Consider the following 19,795-nt stretch of genomic DNA (forward strand, 5'->3'; position numbering starts at 1 on the left):
TTTCCGGTTTTTTTTTATGTGCGCTGTGCGGTGAGTGAATAAGGGAGCGCGCGGAAATGCGCGCGCGCGCGCCGGAACGGTTACGGCGCATGCGCTTCGCTTTGGGCGCTCCCTCTGAGGGAAGAAGCAGCAGCGGCGGCGGCGGCGGCAGCGGCAGCGGCGGCAGCAGCATGACCCCCAAGCCGGCTCTGGAGGGGGGGTCAGTAATGGGGACAAGGGTGGAGGAGAAGGAGGGCGGGGTGGGGGAATAATGGAGAGGGGGGGACGTGTCCTCTGTGTTTCCGCCTGCGCGCACTGGGGGGCGAGGGGGAATTGCGCGAGTGGGGGGTAGAGAAGGTATTGGGGGGAGGGGCACAGGTTTCAAAAGGGGGGGAGCTGTGCTAATGGGGGCAGCAGAGCCCCCCCCCGTGGTGTGTTTTTTTGAGGTGGGTGAATTTAGGGGGGAAACAACGAGGGGGGGGAGGTTGTTTCCTATCTATGACAGGCCTTGAGAAATTGTGGGGGTGGCATGCCTGGAATTGGGGGAGGGGGTGGGGAAGGGAGGCGGAGGTCCTGAGGGGACCCTTTGAGGGGATCTGGGGACGGCTTTGAGGGCAGGGGTTGGGGTTTCAGGGCGGGAGGGGGTGGGGCCGCCAATGGGTGAGATTCTGGGTCGATTTTTGTGGGTGCTAAACTTTACAAATTGGCTTTTTAAAATAATAATAATAATAAAGGTGGCCCCATTGGACTCAGCGGGACCTACTTACGTTTATTTGCGGCAGTTATTTATATCCTGCCTTTCGCAGTACTGATCATTTCAAGGTGGTTTGCAAAATAATATCTCTGCCCTCTAAATAAGCACAAAAATGGCATAATAAGCCTGCATCAGCATATAGGAAACATTATAAGGCAGATGCTGTTACATAGCCCTGGCAGGGGAGGCAGGTTGTCAGGTTGCTTAGGTGAAACAGGCCCCTGGTGTCTTAGGTCATTTGCCTCCTTTGCACTTCTGAATCTGCATGCAAAGGATTGTTATGCTAATAAACCTGTTGTGTCAAGAGTGGAGCCAGGGGCCAAATCCATGCCTCCAGGTCCTTGGGACTCTCCACAGGCCACAACATGCACTTTTGCGTGTTTTTACCTGGCTGCAAAATACACTCAAACTCTGATGATGCTTCCAGGTGGAGAATAGAGAATTGTGTGTGGAAACTAGCCTACTGTGCAAGGGTAATGTTTACATTACCCAAGTGCTCCACCCACTTGTCCATCTGGCCCCACCTACAGCTGGCGTGTGGCCCCCGGAAAGTTGCCCAGGGCAAACTGTGGCCCTCTGGCTGAAAAAAAGTTCTCCATCACCATCCTATCGTGCAGACCTGTTGAGATATTGTGTCTAAACTTCATGAGGTTTTGCCTTTGGAGAGAGGTTATAAACAAGGAAAGTGCAAGGATAGACTGGGGTGTGTGTGTGTGTGTGTGTTGTAAAATAGTTGCAGTGCTTTTCAGCCAAATCAGGTTTACTTAGAGGTAAGTCATGCTGAGCTCAGTGGGGGTTAATCCCAAGTAATTGTGCATTTTGTTACAGTGTTATACATAATACAGGACAGTGCTTTTTGTCTAATGGCCCAGTTCTGTGTATGTTTCGTAAGAAGCAAACCTCTGAGAATCGTGCATAGGGTCAGGTTTCTGGTGCGTTTCACTGATTATTTTAGCAGCAACTGTAGGCCAGTACAGTATTACTGTCTGCCTGCCTGCTAGAGAGATTGCTGAAGGCCACATGGTGTTGTGGCTTTGCTGAGATTTAAATCCAAGACTTCCAGCTCCTAACTCATCAGCTTAACTGATGTGCTGCAGTTGCTGGAATTGGAAGAAAATGAAAATGTAAGGTTGTTAGAAGAGCCAGAGGATTTGGACAGTGGGGATAGAGCAGCCAATTTGCAATCTCATTCATCCCTCCCTCATTTGCTCTTCATTTCAAAACAAGTGTACGCTGCATAGGAGTTTATAAAGCGTTGTCTCCTGTGATTGATAGTTTCAGGCCGCAGTTAGCAAAGTGTGAGATATAGGCAATTGCCAAGGGACGAGTGAGTTTCTTGGCTAGACTCAGGGACAAACCAGACATCGGTTTGCAACCATGATCAGATATGTTGTGGTTCCTATGATGGGTAAAAGCAGCTGGAGTGGGGAGCAGATCAGGACCATAGTACTCAGAGAGGGAAAATAAAACCCTGCTACCTGCCCCATGGGGGGGGGGGAGCAAACAGGTGCCATATATCCTTGTATGTTTCTCTCATGAGCAGCACTGTGTTCTCTACCTGTGTGTTAATTAGTGCAGAGCCATAAATTCTTTTGACTTTTCTGCCGCAATGAGTTGTATGGATGTCTGACTTTGTGCTATTTGGCCTAATCTCATTTATATTAATAAGAATAAAATATTAATGACTTTTGTGGGGTGTTATGTGAAGGAGGGAGCCACTTCAAAGAATCAGGAATTTGTGGGGCTTTTTTAATGAATATATTATTGTTTGCTTATAGAATTCAGGAGGAAGTTGCCCTTGATTGTTTCTCTCCATAAAATGCCAAGAGGAGTGTGGAAGTTGTGCCTGTGCAGATGTTCCAAGGTTGAAGTGAAACTGCTCTGTTACTTACTGCTGCTCAATACAGCCTTTCAGGCATCCTTCTTCTAAAGAACCAAGAACATAAGGAGCCATATATGATACAAGCCAAATGGGAAGATTTTCCAGCAAGATTTGGAACTGGACTTGCTTATTCTATACCCTCCATCTTTCCTGAGTCTTCAGTGACACTTCAGTGACATTTTTAAAAAAAATTTACTGGTCTTCTAGCCCAGCTATTTATTTTATAATTTAATTCCGTCTGTCACCTGACAAGTTAGGTGTCAGACGCTTTCTATCGCCTGAATGGACAGGGACACTTTTGCTTACTCCACCAAGTTTTTTCGTGATTATAGCGGCCCAACTCGGGGCGCAAGCTGCCAATCCCACGAACATGTTGACTACATCGAGAAGCCAGAAATATTCACTTATGCAGACTTTTTCAAGGATTACTTGATCCCCAATGACCCCTGTGTTTTCTCCGCCAAGTTCACTGAGGGCTGGGGCAGCAGGAGGAAGTGGGTGACTCCTGATGGGAAGCCTAACTTTGAGTATCTTTTGCGGACTTTTGGTAAGCCACCTTTAAACTAAAATTGCTACCTGTGATTTTGCTCCTCTTAGAATTTTCAGTCTGCCTTCTGACTGGCCAAAAACCTGTGGTTGCTGGGGACCTTGTCCTAGCCCCTTTCATTTGCTTCTAGTAATGTTTGATTCTGCCCTTAGGCTTTCTTCACTGTTAATGTGGTTTGTTTATATTCATGCCTGAGTATGGAGTAGAAAGAAAAGTATATTGTACATGAGTAGCTTAATTGGCACATTTAATTGCAGCTGCACCCCACATGAGTAGAGCTGTATCAAAAATAGGGTTGTAAACAAATGTGACTTTCCACTAGCGAAAGCAGTGTTTTTAGATGAGGCACCCCAATTGCAGCCTGCTATGCCTTGTCCCATTCTGTTCCAGTGCATCCCTCGACTCTCCAGAGAAATTCCTGGGTCCCATTGGATGCAACCCTTAGCATTAAATAGCGCTTTTGTGTGCTCAAAGCACTGTAAAGACATCATTCTGTTGGAATCCTTGCCATAATCCTGTAAAATGGGACAACATTTGATGTGGGCATTCTGCTGGTTAGTGTATCTATGATTCAGGTAGCAATTGGAGGAAGTTCCTTTTGTTTCCATTGTTGCTCTGCATAGCACCTAACCGTGCCACATAGGTGGAATGTTCAAACTGGTAGGATCGAGGCCCTTACACTTTCTTTTTTATTGGTAACCCCAACAGGGCATCAGTTATTTTCCCATTATGGGCTCAAAGGGTTTATATTGCAGGGGAAGCTGTAGTACCCGTTGCCAACTGTGATGTCAAGGAATACAATTCTAACCCAAAGGAACATCTTAAACTCAAGGAATACATAAGTTATTGGAGAGAACACATTAAAAAAGGCTACCGGTCGCCTCGGGGGTGCCTTTACCTCAAGGACTGGCACCTGCACAGGTAAGCAAAACTTTTGAACTCCTCGGCATGCTCTTACGAATCCCTGGCATGCTGCTGAATTGTACCTCTGATGTTCCCTTACCAGATGATTCAGCTTTTGGGAGCATCCTTAGATAGTAGCCGCCTGTTTCAAAACTGCATCCTAAGAATCTACGGCTGTGACTGCATGGTAGGACACCCCAGTGATGTATAGCTCTGTTTGGCTTGCCTTTCTTACGGTGCATGTACCTGGCACTGTCTGCTCTTTCCAATGTGAATGCACATTTTTTTCTTTATTTTTTTCCTGTGTTTGAATGTGTTTTGATTATGCCAAAGTTGGTCTGCATGAGAGAAGTTTCCTTCTCTGGCCCTCTTCCTTATATTAATTATCATTGTATGTTTGCATAGTTGCACTGGAACCAAAGAGAAGAGAAGGCAGGGGAACCTGCTGAGGAGAACACAAATGCACTGTAGGCATCACCCACGCTCAGCCGTTGCACTAATACAGTCAATTGAATTTATATACTCTTCCCACGTTTTGGTTGCACAGCAAGTTGAAGCAGGAAAATTGATCAATCTTTAAGCAACGTTCAGCTTAATTAGTTATATACCACCTACACCAAGTCTCAATTTAAAAGAACTTAATAGGTGGTTGAAGGCAACACTGATGTGAGGAAACACCTAATACAGGCAGGGCCATAGTGTGCCACACAAATGGGGTGCCAAGGCAACTTCTGAAATGCCTTTCTGTATTCTTGGCACTTTGCTTTCCTCCTGGTGAATCTACCGTGATCCTTAATATGACTTGGTGTATATTGGCTATTTTTTATGGTTATAGGGCATTCAAAAGATAGCTTGCAAGTTCAGAAATTGAGGAAGTTTGCATGTTCAGAGGTACTGTACTTCTTGTCTTGGCAGTGCCAGGGCTTGAACCTTTGCATATGCAGAGCCTAAACACTACCTCCCTGCTTAAGTGTTATGTATCCCAACCCAAGCCCTGTACCACTGGTAGAAAGGGAAGGTTGGAAATGCAGTTGGATTACAGTGATACCCCTTCCATATCCAGTGTTTCAGGCATAGGCTTAGAGTCCATGGACTTATTCAGATGTTACTTTGGGTGGCTTCTTCCTTTTGACATGAAATATGATGTTTTTGTATTTACATGAAAACCAGTAAAAATTATTGGTGGGAGTAATTGCACTCTCAAAGCATTGAGTAGACTTCTAAGTGTGTAATACTTGTTATATCCCCAAGACTTGGGAAAGGTGGCTGGTGCAGAAGTGAAATAAAGTACCAATTGCCAGGCCATGATCTAACCTTTACCATGCTGTTATTCAACTTTTGAACGCGTCTTGAGTGGATTTTTCTTTCTGAGAAACCATTTTCAATATTTTAAGGGCTTTCCCGGAGCAAGATGTTTACACCACTCCCATCTATTTCTCATCTGACTGGCTGAATGAATACTGGGATGCCATATCAGTGGACGACTATCGCTTTGTCTACATGGGACCTAAAGGCTCATGGTACAGCCGTTTGGATACTTTCATAGGTTCTCTTTGGAAAAGTTAGTCGTATTAGAAGTATGAGGTAGGACATGCAGCTTGATTCAGTGGGACTTCCTAGTAACTATTCATGAGAGCAGCCTGTGAGATGTCTTTTTGAGGAAGATGAAGACAGCACACCTGCTCAGAGCTTTAAACATTGTGCACCTTTTTCACATCAAGCAATGGGATCCCTACCCCTCCCAGATTGCAGGGCCGGACAGTGTTCAGTCCTTTGGATATTATGCATTGTATAGTCCCTGCATATGAAGATGCTTCTTTGCTTTGAGACTTTGCATCTCTTTAGCTGTCAAGATATTGGTGAAGTTCTAGATTTCCCACAACACAAGCCAGTTTCAGTTTGCAGTAAGAGGTTTGCATAAAGTTGTTAGGTTGCTGTCTCGGGTGCAGGGTATACACTTACATACTTTCAGATGAGAGACACTTGTAAATCACTGGGAGTATCAGAGTACTTGGAGAGTGGAGAAATAGACATTGACGCACAAATAGCTTTCTGTGAAAGCTTGATTAATGTCTGCTGGAAAATAGGTCTAGGTTTGGGTGTGTATGCCTCATGTCTTCAGGGTACAAAAGTAATTTTCTGAATGACTGTGATGCTAATGTTTTGGGGCTCCTGATATGGTAGGAGACGGGGGCCCACTCCCTTACAAATCGGCTTCTATTACATAAATACTTTTCCTGCAGCTGTTCAGCTGCCTTCTTCTAACCTCCTGGTTCCCCCCCCCCCTTTGTAGGACTCCATTTCACGCAGATGTCTTCCGCTCCTACAGCTGGTCAGCCAACATTTGTGGGAAAAAGAAATGGCTAGTCTTCCCCCCAGGGCAGGAGGAGTTCCTCCGCGATCGCCATGGTCACTTGCCATTTGACATCACTGCACCTGACCTGAAGAAGAGCAACCTTTACCCTCGCTATGCCCAAAGCAGCCCTCCTGTTGAAATCATACAGGAAGCTGGAGAGATCGTCTTCATCCCGAGCGGATGGCACCATCAGGTTTTCAATCTGGTAAGATGTTTCAGACAGCCACAGCCTTGGGGTAATGTGCCATTAAGTGGATTTGGGCGATGCTTTTGCTCATTGGGGACTGATAGGGCTTAAGGCCAGAAGCCAAACAGTAGATGGAGCCACAGCCAATGACAGGCAGATCCAATTCTAGTTTGTCTGCATCCTCTGCCCTGCTGTAGAAGAGGGAGCTGACACCCTATGGGCTAGACAGGCAGAGGCTTTGAAGCAGGCCTCTACTGGCGACTGGCTAAGCTAAGTTGGTATGCTGCATGACGTCTTATGTTCACTATGGGAATCCAGCTGAATAGGCCAGCAGGCAAAAAGCTCTGACTCCATTCAAGCCCTTGCTTAAACATGTGGGATAGCCATTTGGACTGTCCTTGTTTTTTACAGGAGGATACCATCTCCATCAACCACAACTGGGTGAACGGATGCAATGTATCCATCATGTGGAGCTTCCTCCAAGACGAACTAGCTGCTGTCCAGCGGGAGATCAGAGAATGGAGAGACAGCATGGAGGATTGGCACCTGCAATGCCAGGTAGAGCAGCCATCTGAGAATGTTTGACATGGTCATAGATGCCCATTAGCAATCTAGTGTCTGAAATGGTGAAACACAGCAATTAAAAGGCTATTCGTGGATGAACTGTAGTAGCAGCTCAATACTGTTTTCAAGATTTGGATCCAGCTCATCAGTTTTAATTGTTCGGAAAGAAATTCCCCTGCACATCAGCTGGCTAGCTATAGCGATCACTACTGAGGACTGAGCAGCAGAAATGGAAAGGGAATGTGTAACATAGGAGGCTCTTGTGAAGCTAGTTCACATCAAATAGGAGCAACTTTTCTATACGGTGTCTGGAAAGGGCCAAAACAGTGTATGTTATCTTCTATTGTCAACTTTGAGAAGTATGATCTAGCACAACCTGTGTCCTCACTCAGGACAAAGCATTATCGTGCTTTGTAATGGGAAAGAATTCAGACTCCCTAGTAACTCAAGAATTAAGCATTCCTATACTTAGCTCCCTGGGTCAGCTTTGTGCCTTGTGCTTTTTCGAAAATTGACATGAAGTTAAAGCATTCCCTTTTCATTCAACGTTTTCAACTGAACACCAGTTCCTGTGTAACAGTCGGTAGGCACAACTGTGGCCCTTGACTTGTTCTCTCACCTTTGCAGGTGTTGATGAAGTCTTACACAGGAATCGACTACAAGGAATTCTACAACTTCCTCAAAATCATTGCAGAAAACCGGATTTATGTCCTTGAAAACCACCATTCTGAAGAAGATGCCTCCAAGCATTCATACAGAGCTGCCATCTCCGGCCTGGGAATGCTGCATGCAGTCTTTGACTTGAAAAGGACTGCAAAGGTCTTGACCTCTTTGAATGCCAATGAGGAATTCAAGAAACTGAACCCAGAGACCCTTTCCCCTCCTCCTCAGGCACTGCTGCACCGCCTGAAAGCAGCGATAGATACAGCCCTCCTCTAGTTCCCCATTTTATTCTGACCACTTGCAGAAATGCTTCTTTTGCAAGCTGGGTGCATGCTGATAGGTTATGTCGATCGCCCCATTTAGAAGTCGTAAGCACAGTGGATTTTAGTGACGGAGTAGAGAATACAGAACCAGAGGCAGAATGTTAGGGAATTTAAGCACCTAGGAAACTGGCAGTAGTTGGAAAAGGAGAGCGTCCCTTGGTGAGATGTTCTACTTCCTCAGTACACTTATTTGTGCCAGTATTTCTAAGCCCTTTGGGCTACAACCCTATATGGCAGAGATGGAGCACCTGCATCCCTCCAGATGATGTTGCACTACAACCGGTCATTCCTGCTGACCTTGCTGGCTGCAGCTGATGAGACTTGGGAGTCCAGCAGCATCTCGAGGGCCACAGACTCCTCATCCTCTCCTCTACATTCTCACATGGGAGTATGACTTATTGAATACAGTGGAACTTAACTTTTGAGTAAACATGCATAGGATTGCACTGTTGGTTTGGGGAGCTTTTGTCCCACCAAAATACACCTGGAAAGCATTTCACACTAGACTGCACAGGTGAGTCTTCTTGTTTACCCACAGTGTTAGTGGAAGCATTTGATCCTATTTACATGATCGATAACTCCCCTTTCCCTCCCACCAACTCCGCTCCCTGCTCCTGAGCACTTCCCAGAGACATGTGTTTTGAGTGAAATAAATATGGGGGTGGGAGGGAAAGAAAAGTAAAAAAATTCAGCTCATATGTTGAAATGGCTTAACTCCTTGAGGTAGGTAAGTATGGGAATAAAAGGTGTGTGTACCACCTCGTTAATTGGTGTGCAATACTCACCTGTTCATAGCCCCTGCTTCCATCACTCTCTGCTGTATGTGTGTGAGAGAGAAATCAGGAATACTCACCTCAGGATTGGCACTACACTTTCAGGGACTCTGAGCTATGAAGCTCATTGGGCCTAAACAGCCCAAGCATGGCAGCTGAACTCTGTGTGCCCTCCCCTCCAATATGATAAGCTGGGGCAATTGTGTTCTGCAATCACTCTCTTCTCTCAAGCTACCTTTTTGGTTATTTCCCAAATAAGGTGGTCTCAGAGCTGTAGTTGAATGGTCTTGCTTCTTTTTCGATTCCGAAATTGTGATGCCTTTTTCACTGCCTGAACAGTTTTAGCACGACAATCCCCACAGACATTGAGGCCAAAAAATAAGATATATTTTTTAAAAATCACCCTTCAGGGCTTGTTGCATGGCAGCCTACCCATAATCCAGTTGACTGTACAGGATTACAGTCTTAACGGTGATCCTCCTTTGTTTCTCCAGTTCCCTTTCTCCTACACTTTTCCCAAATTGTTTCTGTGCCTATGCAGAATATCCTAAAGGAACATAGTGGCTGGAACTGAAGCCTTCTGTCCCCCAACTCCACCCCCCCTCCCCCCAAAAAATAAAAACCACTAGGGGAGAGCAGAGGAAGAAGTTTGGGGCTGCTTGGAAATGCCCAGCTAGTTTAGCACAGTCTGCCAATCGAGGCAGAAGCTCTTGAAGCAACCAGCAACATTCAGCAAGCCAAAAGGCCCCTCTTGTGTCTCCTCTCGTTTGCCTTGTGGGAAATGTGTCCCTCTCTGAAAAGGTATCACATGGCACACAACTAAGCAGGTACACATCTTGGCAGTGATCCCCTTGAGTGGATAAGGGGTAAAATGGGGGCCAGCTTGCATTTTTACCTTGGGTGGCTACTGTCTTTTGGAATGGAGCGTGTCACCATTGGAACCAGTGGTTTTAACATACCAGCGCCAACATTAATCTTGTTACTGAGCACAATTAGTCATAGCACTGTATGTGAGTAAGGGCTGGGAATGGTTTGTACAAGAAGCACTTCCCTTGCTGCTGGCAGCGGCGGCAGAACTAAAACTGCAGGGGCTTTCTTCTGAATGGGGACTGGCTGAGTTTGTTCCCGTTTGCTATCTAGCCTGTTTGTTAGACTTTCACTTGAACCCTTTGTAGGGAACGTTTAAGCACTGAGCTGAAGTTTACTCAACCCTCGACTGTTCTGCCAAGTTGCCCCGAGACCTTTCTGAAACTGCACATTAAAAATATGTAAGTGTCGGTGGTTTCTGTCTTTTCTTTCATATGGCCAGTTTGATGCTGAAAATATTTCAGGACAAAGAGGATATCTGTAAATGAGGTTTAGTTGAATCCCCATCAGGTCTGTCCGCCTGAGAAGGGGAGGGGGTTTCTTAAATCCTGTGTTCTGTGCTGTGCCGTCCTAGGCTTCCAAAGGGAACACACATTTTTAATTCACTCTAGTTTGCCCACAGATGCAAAGTTTTTTTCTGGAGAATAGCTGCTGTTACTGTGACTCTGCAAGTGGTGTTTGACTGCAGTGCTCAGCTAGCCTGCCCCAGTGATCAGGGAGGATGAGAGTGAAGGGCACTGCTGTATGTATGTTACAAAAGGCTCCATTTGCCACAATTGTGGAGTACCTATATAAAACCATGAGAAGTGATCTGATGCTTTGGCAGGCAAATTGCTGATTCTACTCGGTAGTAGCAGCTCCTGAGGTTCAGGCTCAGATGGGGAAATAAAAAGTTCTACACACTTTACAGAGAACCTTCAGGGAATTCCTTCCTACACACATAGATGTTACCCTGTGAAATTATGACGTACTCCGATATGCAATATAGATCACACATTCTGGGGGGGGGGGGCAGGTGCAGTTTTGAAGCTGCACTTTAAAGCATCACACCAAAGCTAGACCAAATTTGTCATAGACAAATTTCCAGTCCCATCTCCCTTTCACGTGTTTTTACCTGGTTTGGAATTATACCGTATTATATTGCTGGCTTTTTGCTGTAATAAACTGAGTTGAGACATGTTTTTACCCATAATTCTGTTCCCACCTTTATCCAGTAAATTTTGTTTCAAAACACTAAGGCCCCAAATAATGCATTTAATAACAATAATAATTTATTATTTATACCCTGCCCATCTGGCTGGGCCTCCCCAGCCACTCTGGGCAGCTTCCAACACAATATTAAAATACAATAATTCATCAGACATTAAAAACTTCCCTAAACAGTGTGTGTTTACTCTCCAGCTATGCATTGAAACCTGTATTTTGAAACACACTGAAAATTGCTTCCCAACAACTGGAGAAATGTAAAATCAGTTGAGTAGGTTTGTTTCCAGTTGTAGAGTAGCCAGATGCACCTGGATTCCAAACAAAGACAATATTAGAATTGAGAGAACAGTGGTCTGACTCAGTTATGGCAATGTCATTTATTTATTTCATATAAATAGCTACATGTCTCCAAAACAATGCAATAAAAAAAATTCCATACAAAGTCATTTATAATGAAGTTAGCATATTAAATATTTTATCCAGTGTAATACAATGAGGCAGCAATGTAGAGTTTTATGCAGCATATTAAAGCATTAAAAAGTTGTTTAGTTAAAAATGTACACACGTTTTAGCTCTTACACTATTTTGGTAAAAACAGTGTTTTCACTTCCAGTTAATTTCAAATCAACAACTATTTTATGCCTTCAGTAGTAAAAAAATGAGCCAATATTGACCTAGTTTACACCCAGAAGACAGATTGAAGAATAAACCAGGCTTTTGCCAGAACTCATATTTTGTTAAATTTGACCTAAGAACATGGGGCTCTGCATTTTTATATTAAACTTGTCAGTTACCTTAGAAAACGTTTGCAACACCAACCCTTTTGCAGAAAAAAAAAAGCTCGCGAGGCAAGGAAACAGGGTTCGTTAATCAAAGCAAGGGCAGCTATGAGATTTTCAGTCTGTTCGAACGCAATGGAACAGTTTGAAAGACCCAGACAACTGATGCTTAGAAAAATCTCCAAAATCCAGTACCATGACTAACAATGCCTTGTAGTCCCATCCAAGGATTAGGTCAAGAGTTTAACCTGGCTCCATAGAGGTCGGGGCTGGTGAACCTGCGGCCCTCCAGATCCCTCCAACAACACCGAGGGCCATAGATTTGCCATGTAGATGTAGATTCTGGAAGTCCTGTTCTATTTGTGTGTCTGAGCACAAAAACCCAAATAAAAGAAGCAGTGTGATGTCAATGGAAAAATTGGGTGGTGCATGTTCACTCTCCCTTGAATGAGAAATAGAGGCAGTGCTTATGTGTGTAACTACAGCTCTCGGTTGTTGTAACTTCCAAAACGCTACACTTTGAGCTGCATTTCCCTGTGGATAACTGGGTGCGGAAATCAATCCATGAAATGATCTTCCCTTTGCATTGGAAAATGGGTAATCGGGTAAAAGGTAAGTCAGCAGCTTTGAATAAATGGAATGTGTGGCGGAACATTTTATGTCCTGGTACTGGATATGCTGTTTGCTTTTGTTGGGAGAAAGGCAAAGGGCATCATCACAATCCAAATGGAATGGTAGGAGCTGGACCGACCAGCTGGGTTGCAATGGTCATCTGAACTCCTGCTTGAGTGAGCTTGGATTGCCATTATTGTGCTAATGGTGATCCAGAGATCACTCACTGCTTTGGATTACCAGCAGGCCATTGCTGAAACAAGTAAGACTTTGAACTTCCTCCAAATGTTTCAATTTCAGCGTGGCTGCCAAAATTTTTAAAAGCCCAAATACAGTGATCATCGCACCACAAGCAATGCATTAACCAAAATAACCTCTGGTATGCATTCTACCGGGATGTTTTAGCAGTACACAAGACTGTCTTTTGCAAGATGCTCCATGAATCATAAAAAATAAGGAATTAATAAATGGTGGTAATTTGACATGAAAGGTTAAAGCGCTTGGTTTAAAAAATTGCACTGGCCCAAACGAGATTGGTTCTGGCAAATTCCTGGTTTTGGTGACCTTCAAAATAGCTTTGTTTCTGGCCCCAGCAGGACCAGAATTAACCTCTTGCCTCCAAAAGGATAAGTCCTCTGGTCCAGGAATAGAAAGTTGCATTTTGCATGAGGCTGAGATACAAGGAATGGGAGTATTGCACATGGAATCAAGTTGACTTCCTTTTGTCTGCAGCCTTCTCATCAATGTCAAAGAACCATTCTTTTTCAAATGTCAATTTCAAAGAAATTGTGTCTTAAAAACCAAACATCCTTCCCATAGGAAAGACATACCAAAAAATGGAAAAACAATTTCAAGCTCCTTCTCTTTCTAGCATCCTTTGTTAGGACAACGAATGCTGCTGTGCAACTCTCAGGAATTGTGTAGCACCTGCCAACTTGGGCGGAGTCTTATTTCCTTCTGGATGAAATTATAGCACGACTGGAAAAGGGAAGAAGGAAGAGAAACCTTGTGATGGAGCCTGGCACTCATTTGTAAAATTAAGATCCTCCTAGATATACCAGAAATCATTTGTGCCACCCATGGCAGAGACTATCTCGGTGCTGTGAAACTTCTCTTGGCGCTGTGGTACACTTCTCTGAACGCCTGCCTGCTCAGTCGGCAGAACACGGGACTTAATGTGAGGGTCATGGGTTCGAGCCCCACAATCGGCCAAAAATGGGAGTTGGACTAGATGACCTTTGTGGTCCCTTCCAACTATTCTATGATTCTAGCAATTATAGGAGTGGGCCACTGCATTCATGTTTCGCTAGGGTGGCCAGTTTAGGAAATAATGTTATCGATTTCCCATCAATCTGATTCGGCTGTTTATCTACTGTCACAGTCTACTCTTATTTTTGTCCTTCTTACCTCCAGTGCTGTCAGAAGGAAGTCGTACATGCCTCCTTCATTTGTTGAGTCCATCAGATCTCTGATCAGGTGGATTTCTGCTCCTAAATGTTGTATACTGGTTGTGGGGGGGGGGGAGAGAGAGGCGAGATTATTCTGTTAGAACCGCAAAGTCTTAAAGACATCTTAAAGCTTTCCATTTCGTCAGATATATAAAAGCACCATCCTCATTTGAACATACTGTACAGTGGTACAGATGCAGGCAAAAAAAATTTTTTAATTAGTGAGGTCAAAGGCAACCTCCTCGCCCCCTAAAAAACAAACAACCAGACCGTTAATTAGGTTAAATGTGCCAAGGATAAAACATCCCAGCACTGGTAACCTAGTTAAAACCCATTATCTTGGTTTAGGCCAGGATTGAACTTCTTGACAAGTTGCTATTTGGTTAGGGTGGCCAAAAGCAAGAGGAATCCTGCGTCTTTTAATAGTTGCACAGAAGAAATCATTCCAGCTCCCAGGAAAATCAGAGGTTCCTATTGGAAGACCAGACAAATGCAAGAACATCAGGCTTACTAGCCGCTTTGCTTCTCAATATTCTCTGGTTGGCCTCTCTTATTTTCTCCTACCGATAGGGAACCCGCTTAAGGACTCTATACGGGCTCTGAAATAAAACCCCATAAGGGAAAGGGAGCAGTTTTTCTTATAACAACATAAAAGCAAAAATATTCTCTTTTTTTGTGGGGTATGCCCGAATGAGGTTTCTGGTATTCCCCCCCCCCATCCCCAGCTCCCCAACTGGGAAAAACCAGAAGAAATTTACGATGCTAAGCTCCAAAACAAACCAGCAACTAATCTGAAAACGGAACAGTTGCGCGGCCAGACGAAGTCCCCCCGGACCCCGGGGCAGCCCCTGAGGGAAATAACAACTCATGACAACGTCGTATGGGATTAAATTTGTCACAACTTTATTAATATTTCAGATGTAGGAAGACCTTGGCTCAGGCATTGGGCGTTTATCCTTCCCAGCCCCCCAACTGGGGGTCTGGGTAACTTCAGGGTTATCCAGCATGATTGGGAAGTGGGCTAGTCTGGAGAACATATGTTCAAGCAGATAGCCCGCCTCCCCCTGAGACCCCTTTAACGGGAACCCTGTTATCGCCACCGCAATGGGGGCGGGGGTCACCGCCCCACGCCCCCCCCAATCCTGTAAATGACTAAAGGATTCCACCCAAGGCCTGCAACCGCCAAAGTTGTGACGAATTGCTACGGGAAAGGCGAAACCTGCCAATGCAGGGAAATTCCTTTCCGGCCCTTTAACAGCGACCTTGTCATAGCAGCGCCTGCATGCCTGTGTGGCTGTGGAAAAAGGTGGTTAAACCTGCAAAGTAAATTGAGGGAGTGGAGGGTGGGGAAGCTCTGAATCCATGACTCAATCTCTATTGTGTGTACTGCATAATCCCTCCTTCTACCTGGCCAATCCCCTTTGGCAACACCTCCCCAGCTAGGATTGGGCGGCTGCTAGAGTAGGTGGAGTCCACAGGTATCCCAACCTGGGGGAAGGTAAGCCAGACCAACTACCAGGAGCTGCCACTGTGATCCAATGGGTCTCCTCGCGACCTCGCAACATGCGCACCCCATTTTATGTGGGGAACGCTTATTCCAGAGCTAGTTACACTCCGATCTGCAGAACACGGAAACGGACCTGATCCAATCACATTGGAAAGGATGAGCAAGAAGGAGACCGGCTTTCCTTACCTTGCCCGCGTCACAACATACATCAGCAGTGGCAGGAGGTCGTCCATTGGCAGGCTATATTCCTTCTCCAGCACCCGGTTCACTGTCTTCTCAATCTCCTCATATGTCTTTTGGAGGATGTCCAGCTTTTCCCGCGGGTCAACAGTAGTGCTGCAGAAAGGTGAAGATCTGGTGAGTACCAAGCCCTAAAACACTCAAACAAGAAAGCATATGGAAATCCTCGGGGAGGCGAGTGTGGGCTTATTCCTCCTCGATTTGGATAGGGCCTACGATTGGGTGCCTTGGGAATCTCCGCTTTCCTTTTGGTGAATGAGCAAGTTGCTAGTCCCTATGGAGGAATGGGGGACCTTTGTCAACCCACAGTCATGCTGTCCAGGCTGGAGGGCAATAGGGTTGAGTTAAGAGAGTCAGACCAAAGTTCATGGCCCAACTCAGCTCATAGGAAGTTACTATTTCTCAACCGAACCCACCTCGCAGGGGTGTTGTGAGGATAAGGAGGTAGAGAACCATACAAGCTGCCTCCAACACCATGGAAGGAGGAAAAAGAAAACAAATTGGTTAAAGCTGACGGAAAGTCCAGTGGTAGCATTATTATCAATTTACGATTGGGGTGGGGAACGTTCACATTACGATGGGGTGGAACTTTCACAGGCTATGAAGGACTTGCTCACAAATTTATTGACAGCTGCACGAATTATTATAGCTAGGAAGTGGAAGGGGCAAGCAGAATATAAAATGGAAGAATGGTATAAAGAGGTGTGGGATATGACTATTAATAATAAATTAACATGTGCCATTAAGGTAAGACGGGGAATAGGCAAGAGAAATGATTTTGGGGAGATGTGGAGGGTGTTTGCAGAATGCGTACTGTTAAAACCGAAAGGGGGAAGAGGTGTTGAAATTTTGGGGAGGTTGGATAGTAACAATGGAACGGTCCCGGCAGTGGGGCGCACATTTTTATTCTTACTCATTTATGGTTATTACTTTGTCAAAGAAAGAAAGGAAGGAAGAAAATGTCAAGAAAAAGAAAGAGGAAGAAGGGAAACAAATTTCTGCTGTTAACTGTTTCTCCACTTAAAAAATAAATGGCTGGCAACTTACATCAGCTTCTGTAGACATTCAGTAGCAGAAAGAAAGCAGCGGTCTTTGACCAGTGATCGCCTCTAAAATACACAGATATAGAATTATTGTTGTTCCTATTTTTATTATTTTATTTTATTATTTTATTTTATTATTTCCAGACTTTTAAAAGTCTGGAACAGATTAATCCATTTTGCATTACTTTCTACGGGAAAGCATGGCTTGGTTTTGGAATGCTTTGGTTTTGGAACGGACTTCCAGAATGGATTATGTTTCAGAACCAAGGTACCACTGTGTTTGTGTGTGTGTGTGTCTGTGTCTGTGTTTGACCACAGAATTGACCCTGGTTCCTTCTCCCTGCAAGGCAGCTCCTCCTCCATTGAGCCACACCTGTGCTACTCAAATGAGTTTTACACAACGGATCTGCTTCTGTATTTATTTATTTTTAGACATCCTCTCGCTGTCACCTGCTGTGGCCCAATCCCACCTTGCTGTGTACACGAATCAGAAGAGAACTGAGGGCGGACTTACCTGGTTACTTGTGAGCGTCAGATCTTTGAGGGGCCACAAATATCTGAAACGAGAAGAGGCCGGGGTCAAAGGGCGGAAGAGGGATTTGATTGCAAAGCGTGTGTCCGGAGCAGCAAGGCTTGCTTGTGGGCTTCCCAAAGGCATTAGGGGAAGCAGGATAAGACCAAATCACAAGCCTTTTGCTTGTTGATGTTTAGAGTAAAGGTAAAGGTAACCCTGACCGTTAGGTCCAGTTGCGGACGACTCTAGAGTTGCGGTGCTCATCTCACTTTATTGGCCGAGGGAGCCGGCGTTTTTCGGCAGACAGCTTCCGGGTCATGTGGCCAGCATGACTAAGCCGCATCTGGCAAACCAGAGCAGCGCACGGAAACGCCGTTTACCTTCCCTCCAGAGCAGTACCTATTTATCTACTTGCACTGGCATACTTTCGAACTGCCAGGTTGGCAGGAGCAGGGGCCGAGCAACGGGTATTTGAACATGGCTATCATATCACCCCTTAACCTTCTCTTCTCCAGGCTAAACATACCCAGCTCCCTAAGCCGTTCCTCATAAGGCATCGTTTCCAGGCCTTGGACCATTTTGGTTGCCCTCCTCTGGACACGTTCATTGATTGTGTGACTGCAGTACATTGTTTATTGCTTTCACTTTATGGATCAATGGTCTCGTTAGATAGTAGAATCCATGTTAAATTGCTGCTTTAGGGGTTGCTTTTAAAAGCCTGGAACGGATCAATCCATTTTGCATTAATTTCTATGCGAAAGCGTGCCTTGGTTTTGGAACGGATTAAGTTTGAGAACCAAGGTACCTTTATTTATTTGTGTGTGTGTGTGTGTGTGTGTGTGTGTGTGTGTGTGTGTGTGGACCATACTGAGCTACAAGTGAAACTCGAAAAACTAGAATATCGTGGAAAGGTTCATTTCTTTCAGTAATTCAACCTAAAAGGTGAAACTAATATATGAGATAGACTCATGACATGCAAAGCGAGATATGCGAAGCCTTTGCTTGTTATGATTGTGATGATTATGGCGTACAGCTGATGAGAACCCCAAATTAACAATCTCAACTTTGGGTTTTTCATCAGCTCCGCACCATAATCATCGCAATTATAACAAACAAAGGCTTGACATATCTCGCTTTGCATGTCATGAGTCTATCTCATATATTAAACTCCAGTAGCCAATGAAAACAATTGCTTGCATGAATGGACTTTTCCACCATATTCTAATTTTTCGAGTTTCACCTGTAGATTACTGACCAAATATATGATGGGAAAGGGCTTTAGCTCAGTGGTAGAACATCTGCTTTGCATGCAGGAGATAGAAAGGGAGGGAGAGAATCTCTGCAGCACCCGCAACCACTCACTTTTGGACCTCCAGGAATTCAAGCAGCTTAACATCAGGAAACAGGCTGAGATCCATAATCCCTTGGCAATACAAGTCGTCCTCTTTCTGGTGGTAAAGCATGTAGAGCATCGAGAGGTCAGGGTAGAAGCACGGCAGGATGAGGGGCAGCACGAGGGCAGGTCCGTTGAGGTCACTGAGGCAGAGGAAGCAGAAAGGGAAGTTTGCACAACGGGCTGCAACAGAAGCAGCAGGCGGCCTGCTCTTCGCAGACGACCTTGTGTTCGGAGCTTGCTTTTCGCAAACCGGCCTTGGGAGATGGAGCAGCGTAGAAAGGATTTTTTAAAAAATAAAAATAAAAATGCAGAGTTCCTATTTCGTTAAATTTTAGACACCTCTTGATTGAAAGGTAAGGGTAAAGGAACCCCTGGCCATTAGGTCCAGTTGTGTCCGAATCTGGGTTTGCAGCGCTCATCTCGCGTTAATGGCTGAGGGAGCCGGCGTACAGCTTCCGGGTCATGTGGCCAGCATGACAAACCCGCTTCTGGTGAACCAGAGCAGCGCACGGAAACGCCGTTTACCTTCTCGCCGGAGCGGTACCTATTTATCTACTTGAACTTTGATGTGCTTTTGAACTGCTAGGTTGGCAGGAGCAGGGATCGAGCAACGGGAGCTCACCCCGTCGTGGGGATTCGAACCGCCGACCTTCTGATCAGCAAGCCCTAGGCTCTGTGGTTTAACCCACAGCACCACCCACGTCCCCTCTTGATTGAAAACAAAACCTCAAATCGGTTTAATAATGCATTCCAATCAAGTAGCCAGGTCAGTATGGTGCCAGTAGGTTAGTGGGAGAGGGTCTTTTCCTGTAGGATAATAGGGGCAGGGACCTGTTTTTGATCAGAATCCCCTGTTGCTAAGGACACCGTGGGCTTTGATGGAGCTCTAGAAAGAAAATAAGGTAGAATCTAAAAAGGTAGAAGAAGAAGAGATTGGATTTGATATCCCGCTTTATCACTACCTGAAGGAGTCTCAAAGCGGCTAACATTCTCCTTTCCCTTCCTCCCCCACAACAAACACTCTGTGAGGTGAGTGGGGCTGAGAGACTTCAGAGAAGTGTGACTAGCCCAAGGTCACCCAGCAGCTGCATGTGGAGGAGCGGGGACGCAAACCCGGTTCACCAGATTACGAGACTACTGCTCTTAACCACTACACCACACTGGCTCTCACAGTTAAGTCCAGTCGCGAACGACTCTGGGGTTGAGGCGCTCATCTCGCTTTACTGGCCGAGGGAGCCGGTGTACAGCTTCC

The 19,795-nt window shown here is 45.2% G+C and overlaps 2 protein-coding genes across 3 annotated transcripts in view; one reads left to right on the forward strand and one right to left on the reverse strand.

Annotated features, from left to right (window-relative positions):
* Nucleotides 1-161: 161 nt before the first annotated feature.
* JMJD4 (jumonji domain containing 4) lies at nucleotides 162-9,425 on the forward strand. 2 transcript variants are annotated; one of them, XM_033165103.1, is made up of 6 exons: nucleotides 162-199; nucleotides 3,919-4,083; nucleotides 5,460-5,585; nucleotides 6,359-6,626; nucleotides 7,020-7,166; nucleotides 7,800-9,425. In XM_033165103.1, exons 1-6 carry the CDS (start codon nucleotides 171-173, stop codon nucleotides 8,109-8,111), a joined length of 1,047 nt encoding a protein of 348 aa, XP_033020994.1. In that variant the 5' UTR covers nucleotides 162-170; the 3' UTR covers nucleotides 8,112-9,425. The 2 variants fall into 2 exon arrangements, with proteins under 2 accessions (XP_033020994.1, XP_033020993.1); XM_033165102.1 differs by lacking the exon at nucleotides 162-199 and adding an exon at nucleotides 2,800-3,162 and having other exon boundaries at nucleotides 3,918-4,083.
* A 2,427-nt stretch (nucleotides 9,426-11,852) lies between these two features.
* The window catches only part of ALS2CL (ALS2 C-terminal like), an 81,172-nt gene continuing 73,229 nt past the window's right edge, over nucleotides 11,853-19,795 (reverse strand). The window contains exons 21-26 of the mRNA XM_033165644.1: nucleotides 18,510-18,683; nucleotides 17,148-17,190; nucleotides 16,638-16,699; nucleotides 15,537-15,686; nucleotides 13,803-13,899; nucleotides 11,853-13,373 (exon numbers count right to left, since the gene is read on the reverse strand). Coding sequence (XP_033021535.1) covers nucleotides 13,305-13,373; nucleotides 13,803-13,899; nucleotides 15,537-15,686; nucleotides 16,638-16,699; nucleotides 17,148-17,190; nucleotides 18,510-18,683 — 595 coding nt within the window. The 3' untranslated portion in view covers nucleotides 11,853-13,304. The remainder of the gene's footprint in view (nucleotides 13,374-13,802; nucleotides 13,900-15,536; nucleotides 15,687-16,637; nucleotides 16,700-17,147; nucleotides 17,191-18,509; nucleotides 18,684-19,795) is intronic.

Source organism: Lacerta agilis, chromosome 12 (genome assembly GCF_009819535.1).
Source record: "Lacerta agilis isolate rLacAgi1 chromosome 12, rLacAgi1.pri, whole genome shotgun sequence".
Lineage (NCBI taxonomy): Eukaryota > Metazoa > Chordata > Lepidosauria > Squamata > Lacertidae > Lacerta > Lacerta agilis.

Excerpts from the sequence above, each read along its gene's own strand:
- JMJD4 (XM_033165102.1), top strand. The coding sequence starts at position 2,898 with ATGGACAGGGACACTTTTGCTTACTCCACCAAGTTTTTTCGTGATTAT. Across the intron at positions 5,586-6,358 it reads ATGGGACCTAAAGGCTCATG|GACTCCATTTCACGCAGATG; the intron begins GTACAGCCGTTT and ends CCCCCTTTGTAG. Across the intron at positions 6,627-7,019 it reads ACCATCAGGTTTTCAATCTG|GAGGATACCATCTCCATCAA; the intron begins GTAAGATGTTTC and ends TGTTTTTTACAG.